Source organism: Cydia splendana, chromosome 7, assembly GCF_910591565.1.
Source record: "Cydia splendana chromosome 7, ilCydSple1.2, whole genome shotgun sequence".
In the NCBI taxonomy this organism is placed as follows: domain Eukaryota; kingdom Metazoa; phylum Arthropoda; class Insecta; order Lepidoptera; family Tortricidae; genus Cydia; species Cydia splendana.
In genome coordinates this window covers 21,670,485-21,689,622 of record NC_085966.1, presented here as the reverse complement: position 1 = coordinate 21,689,622, position 19,138 = coordinate 21,670,485, and the positions used below count along the sequence as shown (strand labels likewise).

At 37.3% G+C, this 19,138-nt stretch overlaps 1 protein-coding gene across 1 annotated transcript; it reads left to right on the top strand.

Moving 5' to 3' along the window:
- Positions 1-197: 197 nt before the first annotated feature.
- On the top strand, positions 198-19,138 carry LOC134792357 (membrane alanyl aminopeptidase-like). The gene is made up of 15 exons (XM_063763634.1): positions 198-298; positions 742-1,195; positions 5,438-5,596; positions 5,922-6,227; positions 6,597-6,780; positions 7,022-7,263; positions 7,653-7,842; positions 8,342-8,534; positions 8,744-8,844; positions 9,368-9,544; positions 10,077-10,261; positions 14,055-14,222; positions 14,644-14,787; positions 15,967-16,036; positions 18,571-19,138. The coding sequence occupies exons 2-15, from the start codon at positions 744-746 to the stop codon at positions 18,775-18,777; spliced, it is 2,778 nt and encodes a 925-aa protein (XP_063619704.1). The 5' UTR covers positions 198-298; positions 742-743; the 3' UTR covers positions 18,778-19,138.

Here is a 19,138-nt window from a genome sequence, read left to right as displayed (position 1 = left end):
CATATATACTGATGTGTTTTGCACTTACATATATAAACATACCTACTTAATTTTGTTTGAAGATAACAAACGTCACACTTTAGCAATTAAAGTTTTCTAACAGTTTCAAACACTTATTATAAAGATAACGTGACAGACAAAGTCAATAATGAATAGAGTTAATACTTTAGTCTGAATGTATTAGTTTATCTTCTATTCAGATAGTGATAACAACACTCGAGATGTCTTATCATTCGGCGAAATGCTTAAAACAGACGTCGGCGTTACAGTTTCTATTTGGCTGAAGTGCTGTCGGCAGGTAAGAGTGATGAAATTATTAAATTATTATTGTTATAAAAACAATAAAACAAATTAATAACAAACATTTAAAAGAAACCCCCATGAAACAAAGGAAACTTCCAGTTTATTTACAATTTGCATTAAATATAATATTTCCACTTTTAAAGTTTATTCTCTTATCAAAAAACTTTGGTAATTTTGGGATATTAAAATTAATAAGGCGCTTCGGGCAAACTTTGAACCATGTTGCAACAGTAAGCAAGATGCCGTGATAAGCATTGCAGTAACGTGAGTGTTGCCAAATTATAAACTGCTTCTACATTAGCAATTTTCAAAATTACCTCGTTGTCGAAGTTACCTAAATGTACCTTATAAGAACCTATTTAAATGGTACATGTACATTATTTTGTTGTTATTTTAATGTCATCGATACGTAATTGTAAACTCGTCCATCTTTTTCAGCCATGCTCCGTTACTACTTAGCATTCCTAGGTGTCCTAACTGTCACAGCAGTTAGCGACACGAACTATAGACTCAACTCACCCGTCAAGCCTTCCTCATACATCATAGCCATTACTCCGTACTTCGATACCAATGATGAAAGAGCCTTCACATTTGACGGTGAAGTCAGCATAATGGTATCAACAGACACAAATACTAAACAAATCAAACTACATTCAGAAGATCTTATATTTACTGCTAATAATATTACAGTTACTAGTGGACAATTTGTTTTACCATTAGATGAAACTAACCCTTTAGTGTTTGATACTAACTACACTTTTGCATATATAAACATGCAAAATGAACTGCAAGCAGGAGTAGATTACAAGCTGAAGATTGTATACACGGGGCCAATAAGAACAGACCTGAATGGGTTTTACAGAAACTATTACATCGAGAATGGAGTTAAAAAGTAAGTATTAAGATTACTTATTATTATGTAACAGGTATTTTATCCATTCGAAACTAGTAACGAATTTCCAATTCTTAACGTATGTGCTGAATTTCTATCTCTATAACTACTTTAATACCGATTTACTTTGTGGAGCAAAGTTTGTGTTTGTTGATAATTATTTTGTCTAACAAATAATTAAAAATTTTAACGTAATGAAAAATAAATATTTACCTACTCGATAAAAGGACTAACGGCTCGATTCGGAAAATGAATTAGATTTCTACTAGACTTCAACAAGCTACGATACGGATAATTTAAAGATATTTGTAAGATAGATATGTCAAATTTGACGTTTCCGCGATTCTGGAGGTCCTCTTGAACGATTTCGACAAGTAGCTGCTTTGTTACTGCACACCGTTGTATGGGGACCTTGCACTTTGAGACTATGCGCTGAAACTTGGCACAGTTGATTCTTAGCTGGTCTTGAGCAGATACAGACCGGGAGCCGTCGAGATGGCTGGAGGTGGCCCTCTCATTTAGTGAGGAGGGAGGGGGAAAGTTCGACGCTGCCGCGCTTCACTTGGAGCAACATTTCTCTAAAACTATACCTATTAGGGAATGTAATATATCATTTTCGGATAAATTAAGGATGAGGAATCTAGTTTTGGAACAAAAACAATGCACTTTCTAACAAAAAAAAAGCATAAAGTAGAAAAGACTAAAAAACGTATTTTTGATTTTTTCATAATTACCAATTTTTTTTTTAAGTGTAGCAGGAATCTGAAAACAAAAAATGCAGTCGTATAGCTACACTTATTCATCATCATCATCATCATCTCAGCCATAAGACGTCCACTGCTGAACATAGGCCTCCCCCTGTTGCCCTGCCAGAGAGAAATGTTGCTCCAAGTGAAGCGCGGCGGCGTCGAACTTCCCCCCCTCCCCCCCACTAAATGAGACGTGGCTCTCGAGGTCTCCCGGTCTGTATCTGCTCATGACCAGCTAAGAATCAACTGTGCCAAGTTTCAGCGCATAGTCACAAAGTGCAAGGTGTCGTGCACTAACAAACTAGCTAAAGTTATGACTTAGATATCCAAGTCACATCTAGTCGATATCTAATGTAGATCTAGTTGATCACTAAATCGTCTCAAGATCTTGTGATTATCTCGAAATCCGAATAGGCCTGTAACTTATCGTAAATTTTATTGCACAGATGATGTTGCAAAATGTGCACTTGACACCAAAATTTGATAGACAAGTAGTTTTGATGACCAGATAACGCATAGAGAACAACACAATCTCTTGAGATAAATACTTTGAAGAGTATATTTTCTTGCGAAAACTCTTTTGTCCGTAAGTTTTAGATAAAGTCAGCCATAACAATTACAACTATAGGATAAATGCAACTCTAAAAATACAAGAAGTGACTCCAGAACTAGAGCCACTTGTAGTCATGGAACACTTTATTAGCTCTAGACTCACTTTTTAGTATTTTCAGAGAAGGCACCCAGTTGTATTTGGGTGTCATTCTGAATCCCTAACAACGTTTGTCCTAAAGTCACTTGCCCTAACTGGTTTGTCCTAATGGGCACATGCCCTAACGATTAATTGTCATAACGATTATTTTCCATAATGTAAGGTTCTGAAAAATGGTTAGGTTTTAGAACTTGCTGCCACAAAAGTGGGTTAGGTTAGGGTTAGAACTGCGACCCTCGCAAAAAAGAAAATATGCTTAATAACATTAGGATAGGTTAAGTTAGGTTAGAGAAAACAAAATTAGGGTTTTTAGTGTTATGACAACTGATCATTATGACAAACAATATTAGGGAATGCAAAAATAGGAAAAAAGTTTTTAGGGATTCAGATATAGATCCGTTTCCTTGTGGTAGTTATTAGTTATATTTGATAAAAATCGATCCGGTAGTTTAAAGAGTATCAGGTCTTTTTCAAAATAATGTAAGCAGGTAAGCCATTTTTGGTATAAACTGTTTTTTTGGCATATATCGTAGTTAGATGTTTATTTTTAATTAAATTTGTATGCACGTCGAGTTTCAATGCTATGTTTAGTAGTTTAATTACAAATTAATTAAATGTAATCTGATCAACTTATTTACCTACACACAACTTTGGGAATAAGTCATTTTTTTATATTATGATTTGTGTTTTTAAGTAGTCACACTACTACCTTTATATAAAATATAAACCGAAATATATGACATATATTTCAGTTATAACTTATTTACCTTGAATAAATTACGACCACACAGACAAATACGAAGATAACGGTACCTATTTATCAGTCTAGAATTCAATTCAATCAATACAATTCAATCAATTCAATTCAATCATTATCCTCTAATGTATCACATGAGAGGATATTGTCAATTTCTTTCGCGTTACAATCCGTACTATGCGAAGCTTACACGAAACTAGTACCTAATTGCTTGTAGCAGTGGTAGACCATCATCACCAGTGGTAAGGGGCTACTCATAAATTACATCATTTCAAATCGATTTTATTTATAGCAAACTTAAAGTATTACTAGGAAAATTTTATTACCTATCTAAGTTTCAAAGTAGGTACCTCTGCATATTCTAAAATATTTATATGTATCTTTAGTTGAATCGATAATTGGTTATGCACTTCACTGTTACGGATTAACAACTAAAACTTTAAACAAGTTAGAATATATGCAAGTTAGATTCCTAAAACTGTTAGTTAATAATAAAACTAGAGATAAAAATAAAAAAGACTATAGAAATTTGTTTAAAATATGTAATATTCTTCCGGTGAGCCTTAAGCATAAATATTTAATTTTGTACAACAATCATGGCAGTCGAGAGCATACCCAGTTATACCGTAACGATGTTTGTGGAACCAGGTCGGTGTCGGCGGGCAAGTTTGTTGTGCCGAGGGTTACTAATTACTACGGCGATAGATGTCTTCATAAACGCCTTCCCTACATACTCAACAGCCTGCCCTTTGACATCAGACGGGAAGCCAATAAAGTAAAATTTGGTAAAAAGCTGCGTAGTTACCTCGTAAATCGCGTATAGTAATTGTTGAGCATTTATTAGTAAGGATAGATGTAATTAAAAAAAAAAAATAGTGGGGGGTCTAGACATCGGATGATGGTATGACGTAGGAGGAAACGGGGTCATTCGAAGCATGATTTTTGGATGCTTTAGGGGGGGGGGGGGGTCAAAAATCGTCAAAAATCGATGACGTAATTTATGGACAGCCCCTAAGGCATACAGGAGAGATTGAGAGCCCAAGAGCGACTGACTGACTGAGATAGAATAACGCGGATTAGAGCTCCGTTCAATATTTAAAAATTCCCAATTTGGTACCGTGTTACTTCAATGATATTGAAACAACATGGTAAGGTAACCCATGACTTTAAATATGACATGTTAGAGTAAGGTTTAGATTTCGAAGGTGGGTACATAAATGGGATTAATTAGGCTCCATTTCCACTGCGGCAGAAACAAAATGGACAAATAGCGACTTGGACGAATCGCGATATGGACGAACGGTGTAAATGATACTTGACGAACCACGTAGTTGACGAACTAAGATTTGGACAAATGGCGACAGGGACGAATCGCGATATGGGCGAACGGCGTAAATGATACTTGACGAACCACGTAATGGACAAATCGCTACTTGGACGAATTACAATTTGGACTAACAGCTATCAAATCGATAACATTGCTATTCATTCTTAACTGGCGCCAGTATTATAAATAAGGTTACCTACTTTAAGTATTTTCGGCTCGATATTAAGTCCGTGTAAACTAGGCACCATCCTTAAGATCATACAACGTTACATCTTAACAACATATTACAGTTTGGATCATACTAGCTTACATTTTGGTCGGTTTTCGCCAGTGAAATTGGTTAACTATACAAAAAGCAGGTTTAATAAAAATCTAATGAAAATTGTGGTTAAAGGAGTCCTTACGAGTATAATCCGGTTTCGGGTATTAAGCAGTAACGTTGCTAAAATTCCAAAACGCTACAATCACCTTTCCAAAAGGTACAAGGAAAATAATAGATATAAGTACCTATCATTTAAAAGGTTTTAAATGTGAATAATAATTAATAATAGAATTTCATAACACTAAGTTATTGTCTCAATTAAGCTACCTAAAACTTTTTGTCTATAGTAACCATTTACCTTATAAAATGCTAACACATGTTTGCTGCTAGGTACTGGTAGGTTCCTAATAAGTAAATAAACAATCCACTATATTCCAGATGGCTAGGAGCAACACAAATGGAGCCAACACACACAAGGAAGGTGTTCCCTTGTTTCGACGAGCCGGAATATAAAGCCATCTTCACACTAGTTATAGACCGGCCTGATTCTTACAAGCCTTCGGTGGCCAACACACATTTGGCAGATACGGTGCCGTTGTAAGTACTATTTTTTTTTAATACTTAAAGAAAAAGTGGAAAACTCACTGACAAAATTGATGAAAATACTTACCCTCAGTCAAGGAATTTAATTTCCAACCTTTACCTAAGGTTAAATATCATTCAGCAAACTGTCACAATACGAGCTATAGGAATAGTTAGAGGAAGACGTTGATTTGATGTCACAATTTTAGACCTTAATAGATTGCGAATGTCTTACAACATTTCAACAAAATGGGTAGGGAATCAAATTCCTTGACTATACAATGAATATACCTACTCGTAATAAATAAATTCCTTAATAATTATAAATAATAATTTACAGAGCCAACGGTTACACGAGAGAAATCTTCCACCCATCACCAAAAATGTCCTCCTACTTGGTAGCATTCATGGTTTCCGAATTCGAGGGGCGATTAACGAACGACACACAATTTGGTGTCTACGCGAGACCAGACGCCATGAACCAAACTGACTACGCCTTTGACTTCGGCCTGAGAGTAGTCAATGCTTTGAGTGACTACTTCGGCATTGACTACTATTCTACGAACGCATATTTGAAGTTGGACCATGTGGGTTTGCCGGATTTTAGAGCTGGTGCTATGGAGAATTGGGGGTTGGTTAAGTACCGGTAAGTAATGAGTTAACCACTAAGCTATAGGATACATTGGGATGAAGGCAGTGCTGGTGCAAGACTGCGCTCTTTGAAAATGCTTGTAAGCTCCGAATCTGTGGATGCAATTTGGCTGATATGATGATGAAGTAACGAGAATCTTTGATCTGTCGTTATCCTTTAAAATGATTATTCTTAACCTCATGTCAGATTTCTCCAGCCCATTCTTTTTAAAATCCGTTTGTTTTCCTCCGTGTATATTTTCTGTACCCTCTTTTTTCATTTTCTTCCTAACCAGAACCATTAGTCGTGAAGGTTTGAACTCACTATCGTGGCTTTTATTTGCGTTTTTTTAACTATTAATTTAAGAACATAATTCTTTCACAGCGAATCCCTCCTCCTATACGTGCCCGAAGAATCAACACCGTACTTCAAATACCGAGTGGCACAAATCATGGCTCACGAGACCACACACATGTGGTTTGGGGACCTGGTTACCTGCCACTGGTGGAGCAACACTTGGCTCAACGAGGGCTTCGCTGATTACTTCCAGGATTACATCACTGCCCTTGTAAGCTACATCTACATACTTCAGAAACCTTGCGGCCCAGATCCACGACATTTTGATGCCCTGAGCATTCCTAGACCATAAAACCCCCTCGCTCTTTGATCCGTCAGAAATTTTGGCGTCCCTTCAGACATTATACCCTAAGAAACTTTACTGTTTATTGACTGACCGCAAAACAGGGAGATATATGCCCCAGTAAGCCAGCATTGGGACATAAATGCTGATTCGAAAACATCATTTTCAGATCGAACCAGACGTAGGATCAGCCGACCAGCTGGTCACCGGCTCAGTGTACGACGGCTACACAGCCGACGACTCCCCGACCTCCCCGGCCATCACCAACAACAACGTCAACTCGCCCGCGGAGATCAGCCTCCATTTTGGAAAGATAACCTATCAGAAGGCTGGCTCTATCATTAGGATGGTGCACCATTTGGTTGGGGATGACGCGTTTAAATTGGGGCTGCAGAGTTATTTGAAGGCTAAGTAAGTTCATCTCGTTTTTTGGCTCAATGAAATCTAATAAATATTTCGATTTCAATCAAAGCCTATAGGCCTTTCGCACACGGGGTAGTCCAAAAATACTATTAATTATCAACTGCGGCGCGACCAAACGCTTCGGCACTTGTATTTTAAAATATATCTCACACGACGCAACCTATCTTAAAAGTTTTGATAGCATTATTGGGTTTGTAAGAAAAGCCTTGGCATTAAAAAAAATTGTTATCGACACCCTTCTCTCATATTATTTCAAAATTAAATTTTCTGAAAATCTTATACTGATTTAGATCGGATTAGTATTTGGCCCTCATTAACAATTTTAGTCACATCTCCCTTATTGTACGATAAATTGAAAACTTTTATTCTGTTTTCAGCCAATTTGAGGTTGGCTACCCAGAAAACCTTTACACCGCTCTACACCAAGAAGTCAGCAACGCTAACGCTTTTGCGGATTACCCTGGATTTAATATCGTGGATGTAATGGGACAATGGATAGCAAAGGCTGGTCATCCTATCCTGACTGTCAACATTGACTATGAAAATGAAACAGCAACGTTAACTCAGGTAGGTAAATATGAACCTGGCGATTTTCAGCTTTCCACATAAATGTTCTCGGATCAGAAGGCCTACCGCCAATATCGAAAAATCTAAAACTGTTATCTGCCCTTCTATGGTATGAATGATATCACTCTTACATATTTGAGCTATAAAGAAGCAGGTAAAGAAATTTCTAATTTCATTTTTCGCAGTAGTAGCAATAGTGGTGCTGGACATATTAAATTAAACTTATTAAATTATCTTTTTTATCATGTATCACACACTTTTATTTTCTGCTGTCATAGTTGAGGATAATTTTAATCTTCAATTTTGTAATAGGTACCAATTTAATCTGTCTAGAATACCTCACAGACAAAAAAGCTCTGCTATTTCAAATATTTAAAAACGAAAAACATGCCAGTTGTTAAGTATTAACTTTAACTATCTTTATCACTCTTATCATGCCTATGAACATCAATAACGAAAGTTAAATACCAAGTAAAACTTATACCTAAGTACTTTTCAGAAACGTTTCTACATAGACTCATCACACCAATCGAACGAAACCTACCCCATCCCCGTCACATATACCACAGAACTCGTAAAGGATTTCACCAACACCAAACCAGTTTCCATTATGAACGAGGAATCGCAGGAATTAAATCTGACCGGAATTAATGAATCCCATCCTTGGGTCATCTTCAATGTGCAAGAGACTGGTAAGATATATATTGAAAATAGTCTGACAAATCAATTCACCAATAGAAAACGAGCGAAATTTAAAATTTGTGCGGTAGATCAACCCATTAAGCCATTTTTTTTAATTAGTCGTCTTTTCCTACTGACGCAATCGGATGGCCAAATAATGCTAGACGTAGGTACATTTCATATAAGTTAATAATTATGTATTAATTTTTGTTTCATAAAGGTTTTTATAGAGTCAATTACGATGAACATTCGTGGCAACTGATTGCAAATGCTTTAAAAGGAAACGCAAGAGAACAGATTCATCATCTTAATCGAGCCAAGGTAAGTAATAGTTACTTAGTAATTAGTTAAATAGATATAAAACTGTTTTTCGGTCTATTTCTAACTATAACAGCCGTAATAACGTTATTATACTTAAAATGCAATTTTTCTCCAAGAATTCTATTTTGATTTCTCATAGTTAACTTATTAAATTATCTGAATAGGTACTTACACGTTTTTCGAGGTGTAGCAGAAAATGCTATCCGTATAAACATTTAGGGTGTGAAATAATCCATTTATATCTAAAATAGAATGGTGGTCTTGGTCTATATTATGGTGTATATTTACAACGTCTTAGTATCAACAGTTGCCATAAAATGAACTAACTCATTATCGTGAAATACGAGTTTGTCTAACAACTTTTCTCCCTCTCAGATCTGTCAGATCTCGTTAAATACAACATGCGTCATCTATTTTTAAACGAGCATCTGAGCTGCATACATCGCGCTAATATTAAAAATGTTCGTTTATTTATGCTTCCTCCTTTTACTGACCTTGGCTTAGAAAACTCACTATTTTACAGATCGTGAATGATTTATTCGCCTTTGTGTACGCCGACGAAGTGAAGTTTGAACGGCTGTTCCAAGTATTGGAGTTTTTGTCTGATGAAACTGACTATTCAGTATGGTATGCTGCTATACGAGGCTTGAACAAATTGAGGGCATCTTACTTGGGATCAGATGCTCAAGCAGATATCGAGGTTTGTATGTTTAAAATTATGACCTACACATTTCACACACTTATTATCAACAATTTGAATGGTTTTAAATAAGGATATAATTTTATTAGCTATTTATTATATGATCAAGCTGATCAAGTATAATTCATGCTAACAGCAAATACCGTTAATTCAAGTAATATTAATCGGATACTTAATCGTTTACATGACTGTGTGACTTAGCATTGTCCTCTACACTGCCACATAATCTATAAATACATCTCGTCTATACCTCCCACCCTCAAAACTATCTTCTTATTTTCACATTCATCATTATCATCCATCTAGTGTCACATAATTCATTAAAGCTTTTTTTTTAAACATTCCTTAAGGATCCAGCCACCCTTAGTCGCGGGGACTGGTATTAAGTACCTAATTATCACCTGAAAAAGTATAGTCAAGTAATGAAATTTTTATTTCCCAACCTCCAAATTATTTGAGTACGTCAGTAACCACACTATATATCGACATTGCACACTGCGTCTATTTATTCTCATTTTCCTTTAACTTCTAGAAATATGCGCTCAAACTCCTAGATGGGATCATCAACAACCTGGGTTATGACGTCAGAACCACAGACAGCTTCGTCACACTTAGGAACCGCATGCAAGTCTTGGAATTCGCATGCAAGTTAGGTCATCAGGGTTGCATCGATAGAACCGTGGAACTGTTCGAGAATTTGAAGGAAGATGGCGTTGAGTGAGTAAACTAACAACACATTGTAAATAAATTAAGTTTTTTTTGTTATACCACGTCGGTGGCAATAAACAAACAGACAGTCCGCCTGAAGGTTATCACAGCCTATACGTGCTTGCGAATCCAAAGTGAGAAAAGTTTAATTGATAAGGTAGAGCTACCCAGGGAAGGACCGACCGTGTTTTGAAGAGTAGTTTTTAGGTTTAAGAATGCTTATGAAACCTGCAAACAAAATGTGGGACTCTGTAGGAATGCGGTGTATGTAACTCATTCCACTTCATCTATTTACATAAAACTTTAAGCATACTTTTGTATTATACCTTAACCTTTGGTATGCTTAGGAACAGATATGCTCCATATTATATACTAGCTGTGCCCGCGGCTCCGCCCGCGTGTAATTCGGTCTGTGTCAGTAAGCGGCTAATTTCTAATCCTAATTTCTCTCCCTCTCCCCTGGAGGCGGAACTTGAAGTAGGTAATGTTGACAGAGGGATATGCTAGAGGACTGGTAGTCCAGATATTTTACAATTAGGTCCTTATTCAAATTTTACACGTGATTTAAACGACAGAGTAGGTAGTAGGTGTATATCGGACGATACAGTAAGCCGTAAGGTATACGCGCGCGAGCGAAAGCGAAGCGGCCTGCCTGTGGCTAGACCGCCACTCACGGTGGTCTTCTTCAGACTCCTGAGGAAGACACGTGCCCCTTGTAACCTCAATGCGTTGCAAGACTTTCGGGAATGATTCGATTGTTTTCGGGAATGCATGGTAATGCGTATAAAATGCGAGTCCCAAATCATTTGACTCCGCAAACGACCAGTGCCGGATTAAGATATTTTGATGCCCTAAGCATTTCTAGACCATGGTGCCCCCTTCTCCCTAGGGTCATCAATATTACATTGAATTTTTTTGGTAAATTGAGTGACGTTCATTGCCGCATTACAGCTGAGAATGGAAATTAATCACATGATTTTATCACGACAATTGACAGTGCCGCAGCAGTAACGTTGCAACAGAGTACCTAATGCTGCTGCAGCCGCCACCCGAATGTCACCTTTATCACATCTTAGAATGTCATTGAAAACGCGAGCGAAGCGGGCGCGAAAATTTTTCGATATAAAAACGCAATTTTATAGACAGTTGTACATTTTTACTTTTAGTATGGAAATCAGTCACATCATTTTATCACGAAAATTGACAGTGCTGCAGCAATAACGTTGCAACAGAGTAATACTGCTGCAGTCGCTATAGCTTAGAAAGTGATTGAAAACGCGAGCGAAGCGAGCGCGAAAATGTTTCGATATAAAAACGCAATTTGATAGACAGAGTTCTACATTTTTACTTTTAGTATGGAAATCAGTCACATCATTTTATCACGAAAATTGACAGTGCTACAGAAGTAACGTTGCAACAGAATAATGCTGCTGCAGTCGCCATATCTTAGAAAGTTATTGAAACGCGAGCGAAGCGAGCGCGAAAAATTTTCGATATAAAAACGCAATTTGATAGACAGTTGTACATTTTTACTTTTGGTATGGAAATCAGTCACATCATTTTATCACGAAAATTGACAGTGCTGCAGCAGTAACGTTGCAACAGAGTAATGCTGCTGCAGTCGCCATATATTAAAAAGTGCTTAAAAACGCGAGCGAAGCGAGCGCGAAAATTTTTCGATATAAAAACGCAATTTGATAGACAGTTGTACATTTTTACTTTTAGTATGGAAATCAGTCACATCATTTTATCACGAAAATTGACAGTGCTACAGCAGTAACGTTGCAACATAGTAATGCTGCTGCAGTCGCCATATCTTAGAAAGTTATTGAAAATGCGAGCGAAGCGAGCGCGAAAATTTTTCGATATAAAAACGCAAATTGACAGACAGTTGTACATTTTTACTTTTAGTATAGAAATCAGTCACATCATTTTATCACGAAAATTGACAGTGCTGCAGCAGCAACGTTGCAACAGAGTAATGCTGCTGCAGTCGCTATATCTTAGAAAGTTATTGAAACGCGAGCGAAGCGAGCGCGAAAATTTTTCGATATAAAAACGCAATTTGATAGACAGTTGTACATTTTTACTTTTAGTATGGAAATCAGTCACATCATTTTATCACGAAAATTGACAGTGCTGCAGCAGTAACGTTGCAACAGAGTAATGCTGCTGCAGTCGCCATATATTAGAAAGTGCTTAAAAACGCGAGCGAAGCGAGCGCGAAAATTTTTCGATATAAAAAACGCAATTTGATAGACAGTTGTACATTTTTACTTTTAGTATGGAAATCAGTCACATCATTTTATCACGAAAATTGACAGTGCTACAGCAATAACGTTGCAACAGAGTAATGCTGCTGCAGTCGCCATATCTTAGAAAGATATTGAAAATGCGAGCGAAGCGATCGCGAAAATTTTTCGATATAAAAACGCAATTTGACAGACAGTTGTACATATTTACTTTTAGTATGGAAATCAGTCACATCATTTTATCACGAAAATTGACAGTGCTACAGTAGTAACGTTGCAACAGAGTAATGCTGCTGCAGTCGCCATATCTTAGAAAGTAATAGAATACGCGAGCGAAGCGAGCGCGAAATTTTTTCGATATAAAAACCCAATTTGATAGACAGTTAGACAGTTGTACATTTTTACTTTTAGTTTGGAAGTCAGCCACATCATTTTATCACGAAAATTGACAGTGCTGCAGCAGCAAAGTTTCAACAGAGTAATGCTGCTACAGTCGCCATATCTTAGAAAGTTATTGAAAACGCGAGCGAAGCGAGCGCGAACATTTTTCGATATATATATCAATTTATTAAATCAACATAATTATTCAATTATTTTTGTTGATATCCGCGTGTCTTCTAAGAGTTAATGTGGCAAAATCTTTCCTCGGTGGCTTATTCATGTCACAACGTATTAAATTCAGCTCCATTTGGTACTTTACCAGGGTACTCAATAGTGGTAGCACATATTTGAAAAAAGTTTGCCCCTCTTTCCTAAGTAGCGCCATAAGATTCAGGGGCAAACTTAAGTCAATCGAGTGTTGTGGCTACCCCCCCTTTTAGGGGTTGAATTTTTATAGCCTATAACCTGGCCGGGGATTTTCTCGACAGATTAGTAAAGTTTTCATCAAAATCCGTTCAGCCGTTTTCACGTGATGCGCGTTCAAATAAACAGACAAACAGATAAACAGATAAACAGACAAACAGACAAAAATTCTAAAAACTTTTGGAACGTGTTCTGTTATCGATTCTAAGTATCCCCAGCCAACTTTTTTTTAAATATCTTCCATGTACAGACTTTCGACCGTCTTCAGCTTTATTATATGTATAGATTTAACTTAAACATGAAGTAGGCATGATTCCTATATAAATGGCAATTTCTTGACAGGAGCATACGAAAGAATAATCAAAAATGGTGCTCAAAAATCGTGGTAGATTATTTTTATATAGGAGGCAAACGAGCAGACGGATCACCTGGCCGCGTAGCCAAAATGCCAATCGCTTACCCTTCGTAGCGATCGAAACGCAACTGTCACTGTCGCACTAATATGGAAGAGTGATAGAGAGACACAAAGCGTTTTGTTGTCGAAACGATAGCGATTGTAACCTTGGCTAGGCCGGCTGATGGTAAGCGATTACCATGATGTGCTGTATAGAGCAGAAAAAATCATTCTAAAAAAAGATGACTACCTACTACTCACTAAAGATGAAAAATTGGGTCAGACCAGACAAGATAATCAATTAAATTAATCATACACAGACAAGAGGTTAATCATCACTATCCTTCACCAGAGTTCCGCCCAGCTTGCGACCAGTCACGTACTGCAACGGCCTCCGTCACGGCGACGGCGACGACTACGATTTCCTGTACCAACGCATGAAGACCACGAACGTGGCTAATGAGGCCTGGGTTATTGGAGACGCTCTGGGATGCTCCAATGAAGAAGATAAGCTGAGGAGGTATGCTAAGTTGTCAGTAGCTGTGACTTAAAAACCCCACCTATAGTTATTATTTTAGAGTTCTGATATTGAAATACAGTAGCAGATTTAATTGTTATCAAGCAGATAGGATGACTGCTATAGTTATTGACCACTCCTTAGAAATCAGAAAGAAACAAGTCAATTGAAACCTTATTCACCCACCCACCCATCAGCACCCATAGTATTCAGTCGCTTAGCACCCATAGTACAAGCTTTGCTTAGTTTGGGGCTAGGTTGATCTGTGTAAGATGTCCCCCTAATATTTATTTTTATTTTTTATATTTTATTATTAAGAGAGGATAATTACTATACTGGCTAAAAACTATAGCAACCCTATTACCCTACGTCTGCAAAGGATACTACTAATTTTTAGATTAAAGATAAATGCATTTTATTACAGCTATCTAGTGTCAATGTTGGAGGAAAACAGTCCGATCAGAACGCAGGATCTAACAACACCGTTGGCCAGCATTTTAGGCGACTACGAACATGTCCACGTTGTTCTAGAAGAATTGAAACAGAACTATACTCTGTGGACCACCATGTAAGTAATATTATCATATTAATGTGTTTAATATACTTTTCATCGCACTAGCTTATAAAACGTGGTATGTGACGCAGGTTTAGTGGGATTTTTAGTCAATTTTATTCCCTGGGGATTCATGTTTCGATTTGCGAAATTTTACCGTACTCAATACCTACTTATTTCCCTTATGGCTTTATTTTTTCTAAGCAAATATGTAACATAAAAACCCTCTGCTGATGCTTTTCGTTAATTTCTTTACGCGACAAACGCATTTGGTCTACTAAGGTAGCTTTAGTATAAAAGAATCTTTAAAATTGGACATAAAACTAAAATAAATGTTAAGGCATCCATTTCCTGATCCATCATGATTAACTTCTGTGCAATATAAAAGTTTAGCTCTGAATGCCTTGGATTCACGACCGAAATACCACTTTACTAAAACGCTAATAGCTTAATCAATCAGGTATAAAAATAAATAACGTGAGGGCACGTTTCAATTTAGATTCTTCCACCGCTTTGAGGGAGATCGGGAATAAAGATTATAATATACACACATATACACACCCTAAAAGCATACACCTAATCACCCTCTCTTACACATCATTTTAACTAGGTTTAGTTACTGTTACCTACTCTTTTGTAAGCCCCAAGATACAGGCTCAGCCTAGTTTGGGGCTTACCGGACACCTTTGTGCATGTGTATTTTATTATAAATAAAAATTATTCTATCATATTCTATTCTATTCTAATTAGTATGTAAATGGACATATATACATGTGTGTTTGTAACATAATGTTCACTTATGTGAGAAACGCTAGTAGGTATGGATAATAATAGTTATAACTAAATAGAACTGCTTACTAATATTATAAATTTTAAAGTATTTCCGTATATTATATCTTCACGCTTAAACCGCTGAGCTGGTTTAGATGAAATTTGGTATGGAGATAGTTTGAGACCCGAGGAAGGATATGGGATAGTTTTTATCAATTAGCATCCTCATCCCACGCAGACGAGGTCGCGAATACAAGCTTATGATTTGTAATAATATACAAATTACTCAGACCCACCCACACTTTAAGACATACGATTAAAATCTGTATGACTTTATGTATAATTAATTAATTATTATGTATTCAATTAAATAATGTGAGTTTGTTTTTAGTTTGACCAGAAACTATTTTGTTTGTGAAACAGATATCCTTCAATGGACACCATTCTTGGAACAGTTGCTTCCGCCCTCCATACAGAAGCAGAATTTATAGAGGTATGTATAAATTCTACTCACCTGTAACACATCAACCGTACCATAAGTCACTGTCAGTGTCAACACTACTTCTTGCTCACACTAACATGTCAGTACGAGCGAGATGCATAGAAAGTAAGTAACGTTACGCTAGCGTTCATGTCAGTGCTAAAAAGTACGTCTACCATCAGTGTTGACATTGACATCTACGCTCACGTCTACGTAACTTACTTTCTAGCGTTATGTCAATGTCAAAACTGATGGTAGAGGCTCTGGTGGTCAGCCAGAGCCACACAGGGGCTCAACGTAAAATTGTCTCACCTAAGCCAATGTTGTGAAAAATTCACACAATTATGAGAGAACAACCAGCACATACTAAATATATTAAGAACGGGTCACTCCTCAGGGTCACTCACGTATTTTAAGTCGAAAAACTCTCAACATATTTCACTCCGTACCGAGGAGTGTCATCAGGAGCTTGCGTTTGTCGGTGACGGACCGGCGCAGACTGCGGGCCTCAGCCCTCCGCGCCCGATGACTTGGCGCAGGCGCCGGTGGCGGCAGGCGGGGGCGAGAAACTACCCTCGTTTATGGCATTCAAACTTCAACATTTAAGGTGACAGTCCATTTCCAACGACAGCTGCACTACTGTTCATTTTACTATGGAAATTGACAATAACACCGACGCGTTCAGTACCAGTAGTGCAGCTGCGGTCAGAAATGAAATGTTACCCTTATTCAGCAAATAGGCCACAAGGGCACTTTTACACGTCAACATTGAACACAACAATTTGTCAAATGATGGGTTGCACACAACACTCACTACGTCATTCGCTAATGGTTCGTCCACACTTGTGTTTCGACTTAAAATACGTGAGTGACCCGTTATTAATATATTTAATATGTCTGTGTCTCACGGAAGTTTTGTTATTAAAATAACCAGCACAATATGAATTTCACTGCCAATCTCACGCCACGTTACAGATGCCAAGGCTCATTACATACGCAGGATACTGGAGTTTTTCGGTCACATAGCAAACAATCTTGAACAACTTTACTCATAGTTACTGGCGAGGTTGATGGCAAACGACCTAAAGACCGTAGCCCACTAAGGTGGGCAGATCAAGTCCGTTCTACCCTGGACACCCAATTGCATGTCGCGCTTCACGATCCCAAAAACAGGCACAGATGGTGAGACACCGTCAAAGAGAAGCTGATTCCACGGGGATTTCACGACCCTTAGCAATGAGGAACACGACGCGAGGAGGAGGACAACATAACCTTTGTAATGTGGGCACGGCTAAGCCATGAGCTTTCCACGCGGCATGGCTGGCCTCCTGTGTCATCTTTCCCCAATTTGTCCCAAATGGCCGTCAAACAATACTCTAACGACGTCCGCAAACATTCATTAGCCACGCTCGCTAATCGGCGGAAACCCGCAACCCTTTTACTGGGTCACGACACTCACGACTATTTGCATATCCCGAATCAACAGGCTATCTACTCGTATTCGCCTTGTCTGACTTTGTCAACTTACGTCTTAACGACTTTGTTACTTTGCTTTCAAAATGGTTTAGAAAATAAAACATAAAATATAAGATCTTTTAAGCAAAAATTTAAATGATTGAATCTTGTCCACTTTGTGGACATCGTCTCCTCACGAAATGCATATTGCCGGCTTTCTCAATGTCAAGACCGACTTTGCAAACTGGACGCATGCCAGAATGTAGCATTTGAATGTCATTGAGATTCACGGTTTTTGCAATAACAAATAATATCATACCTACTTTCTTTTTCTTGGCTTTGGCTTGACACAGGAAGTGGCTGCAGGAAATCTGTGATAAAACAACCTAATTTTAAGCAGCCTAATTGTGTTTAGGTTTGTTAGAATTGTTTCCATGAGTATTAGTTGTCTGTTGAAAATGTTGAAATGTAACATCGATAAAAACTAGTCAAAATATTTGTTTTTGACGAAAAACAGTTACATTATAATAACAGACATGAAAATACTCGAAATACTCAGTCTAAAAACTCTAAAACATGCTGGCGAGTAACGTCAATTGCTACTTTTACTATTACACAAATGACCATATTAACCACTTTTGACATTGAATGCACAGTAGGTAGGTCAGTCTACAATTGGCAATTAACTCATTTGTATTATAAATTAGCTTGGACATGAGCATAAATTAATTTGTCCACTATTTCAATTACCGCAAAATAATATGTCCTTGCGTATTTCGCCCTTTTCGGGTGTACGGCATTTCATTTTATGTTTAGTATTTTAATGTATTCAACATTAACCTTAATGTATTCAATATTTCACCGGAAGCTTGACTGGTGGAGAATGTATTATAGCATTAAGTCCGCCTTTTCTATGATTGTGTTTTTTTTTGTGCAATAAAGATTACATAAATATAATGAATAGATAAACCTTATCTATGGTCCCAAACGTTAAGATAATTGATCCTTTTCAGGTCAAGTTTAATCATATTAAGACGTTTTACGATGATTTTCCGAGCTTTGATTCTAAATTCAAATTGTATCTTTTTCAGTTCGAAACGTGGCTATCAAGCTGCCAATGCGGCGCACAAGCGCTAACCAGCGCAAAAACCGCCCTAGACCAGGCCAGGACCGTCACAAAATGGGCCGACAACCACAAGCAGGATATATTGGGCAGTCTGAGAAACCACGCTTTAGTGGTTACCCCATCTTTGTATATTGTCTTGGGTGTTGCGACTGCTATGATTTGTAGATATTAAGTATACTTGTAGGTAATATGTGACGTTTTCAACCAAAACGTACCACATTGTCGGTTGTCGATAAGGTTGATTTCAAATTGGAGTTAAGGAAATAGCGCCTTATTGACAACCGACGATAAGTACCCTTTTGGTTGAGAATGGCACATATATCGTTTGAACGACGCACGTGTTATTTCATAAACCGTCATTTTTTATAGATTTTTTTGGATAAAAATCTTTGTCTTTCAAATATTTGACGGTTTTTGAAAAACACGCATTCAGTCAAACGAAAATTTGGTAAATAAAACTTCGGAAAAATTATATTTCGAAGTTGCGATTGTATTTGAGACAGTGATTTATTATGTATTTTAAGCATGTTTGT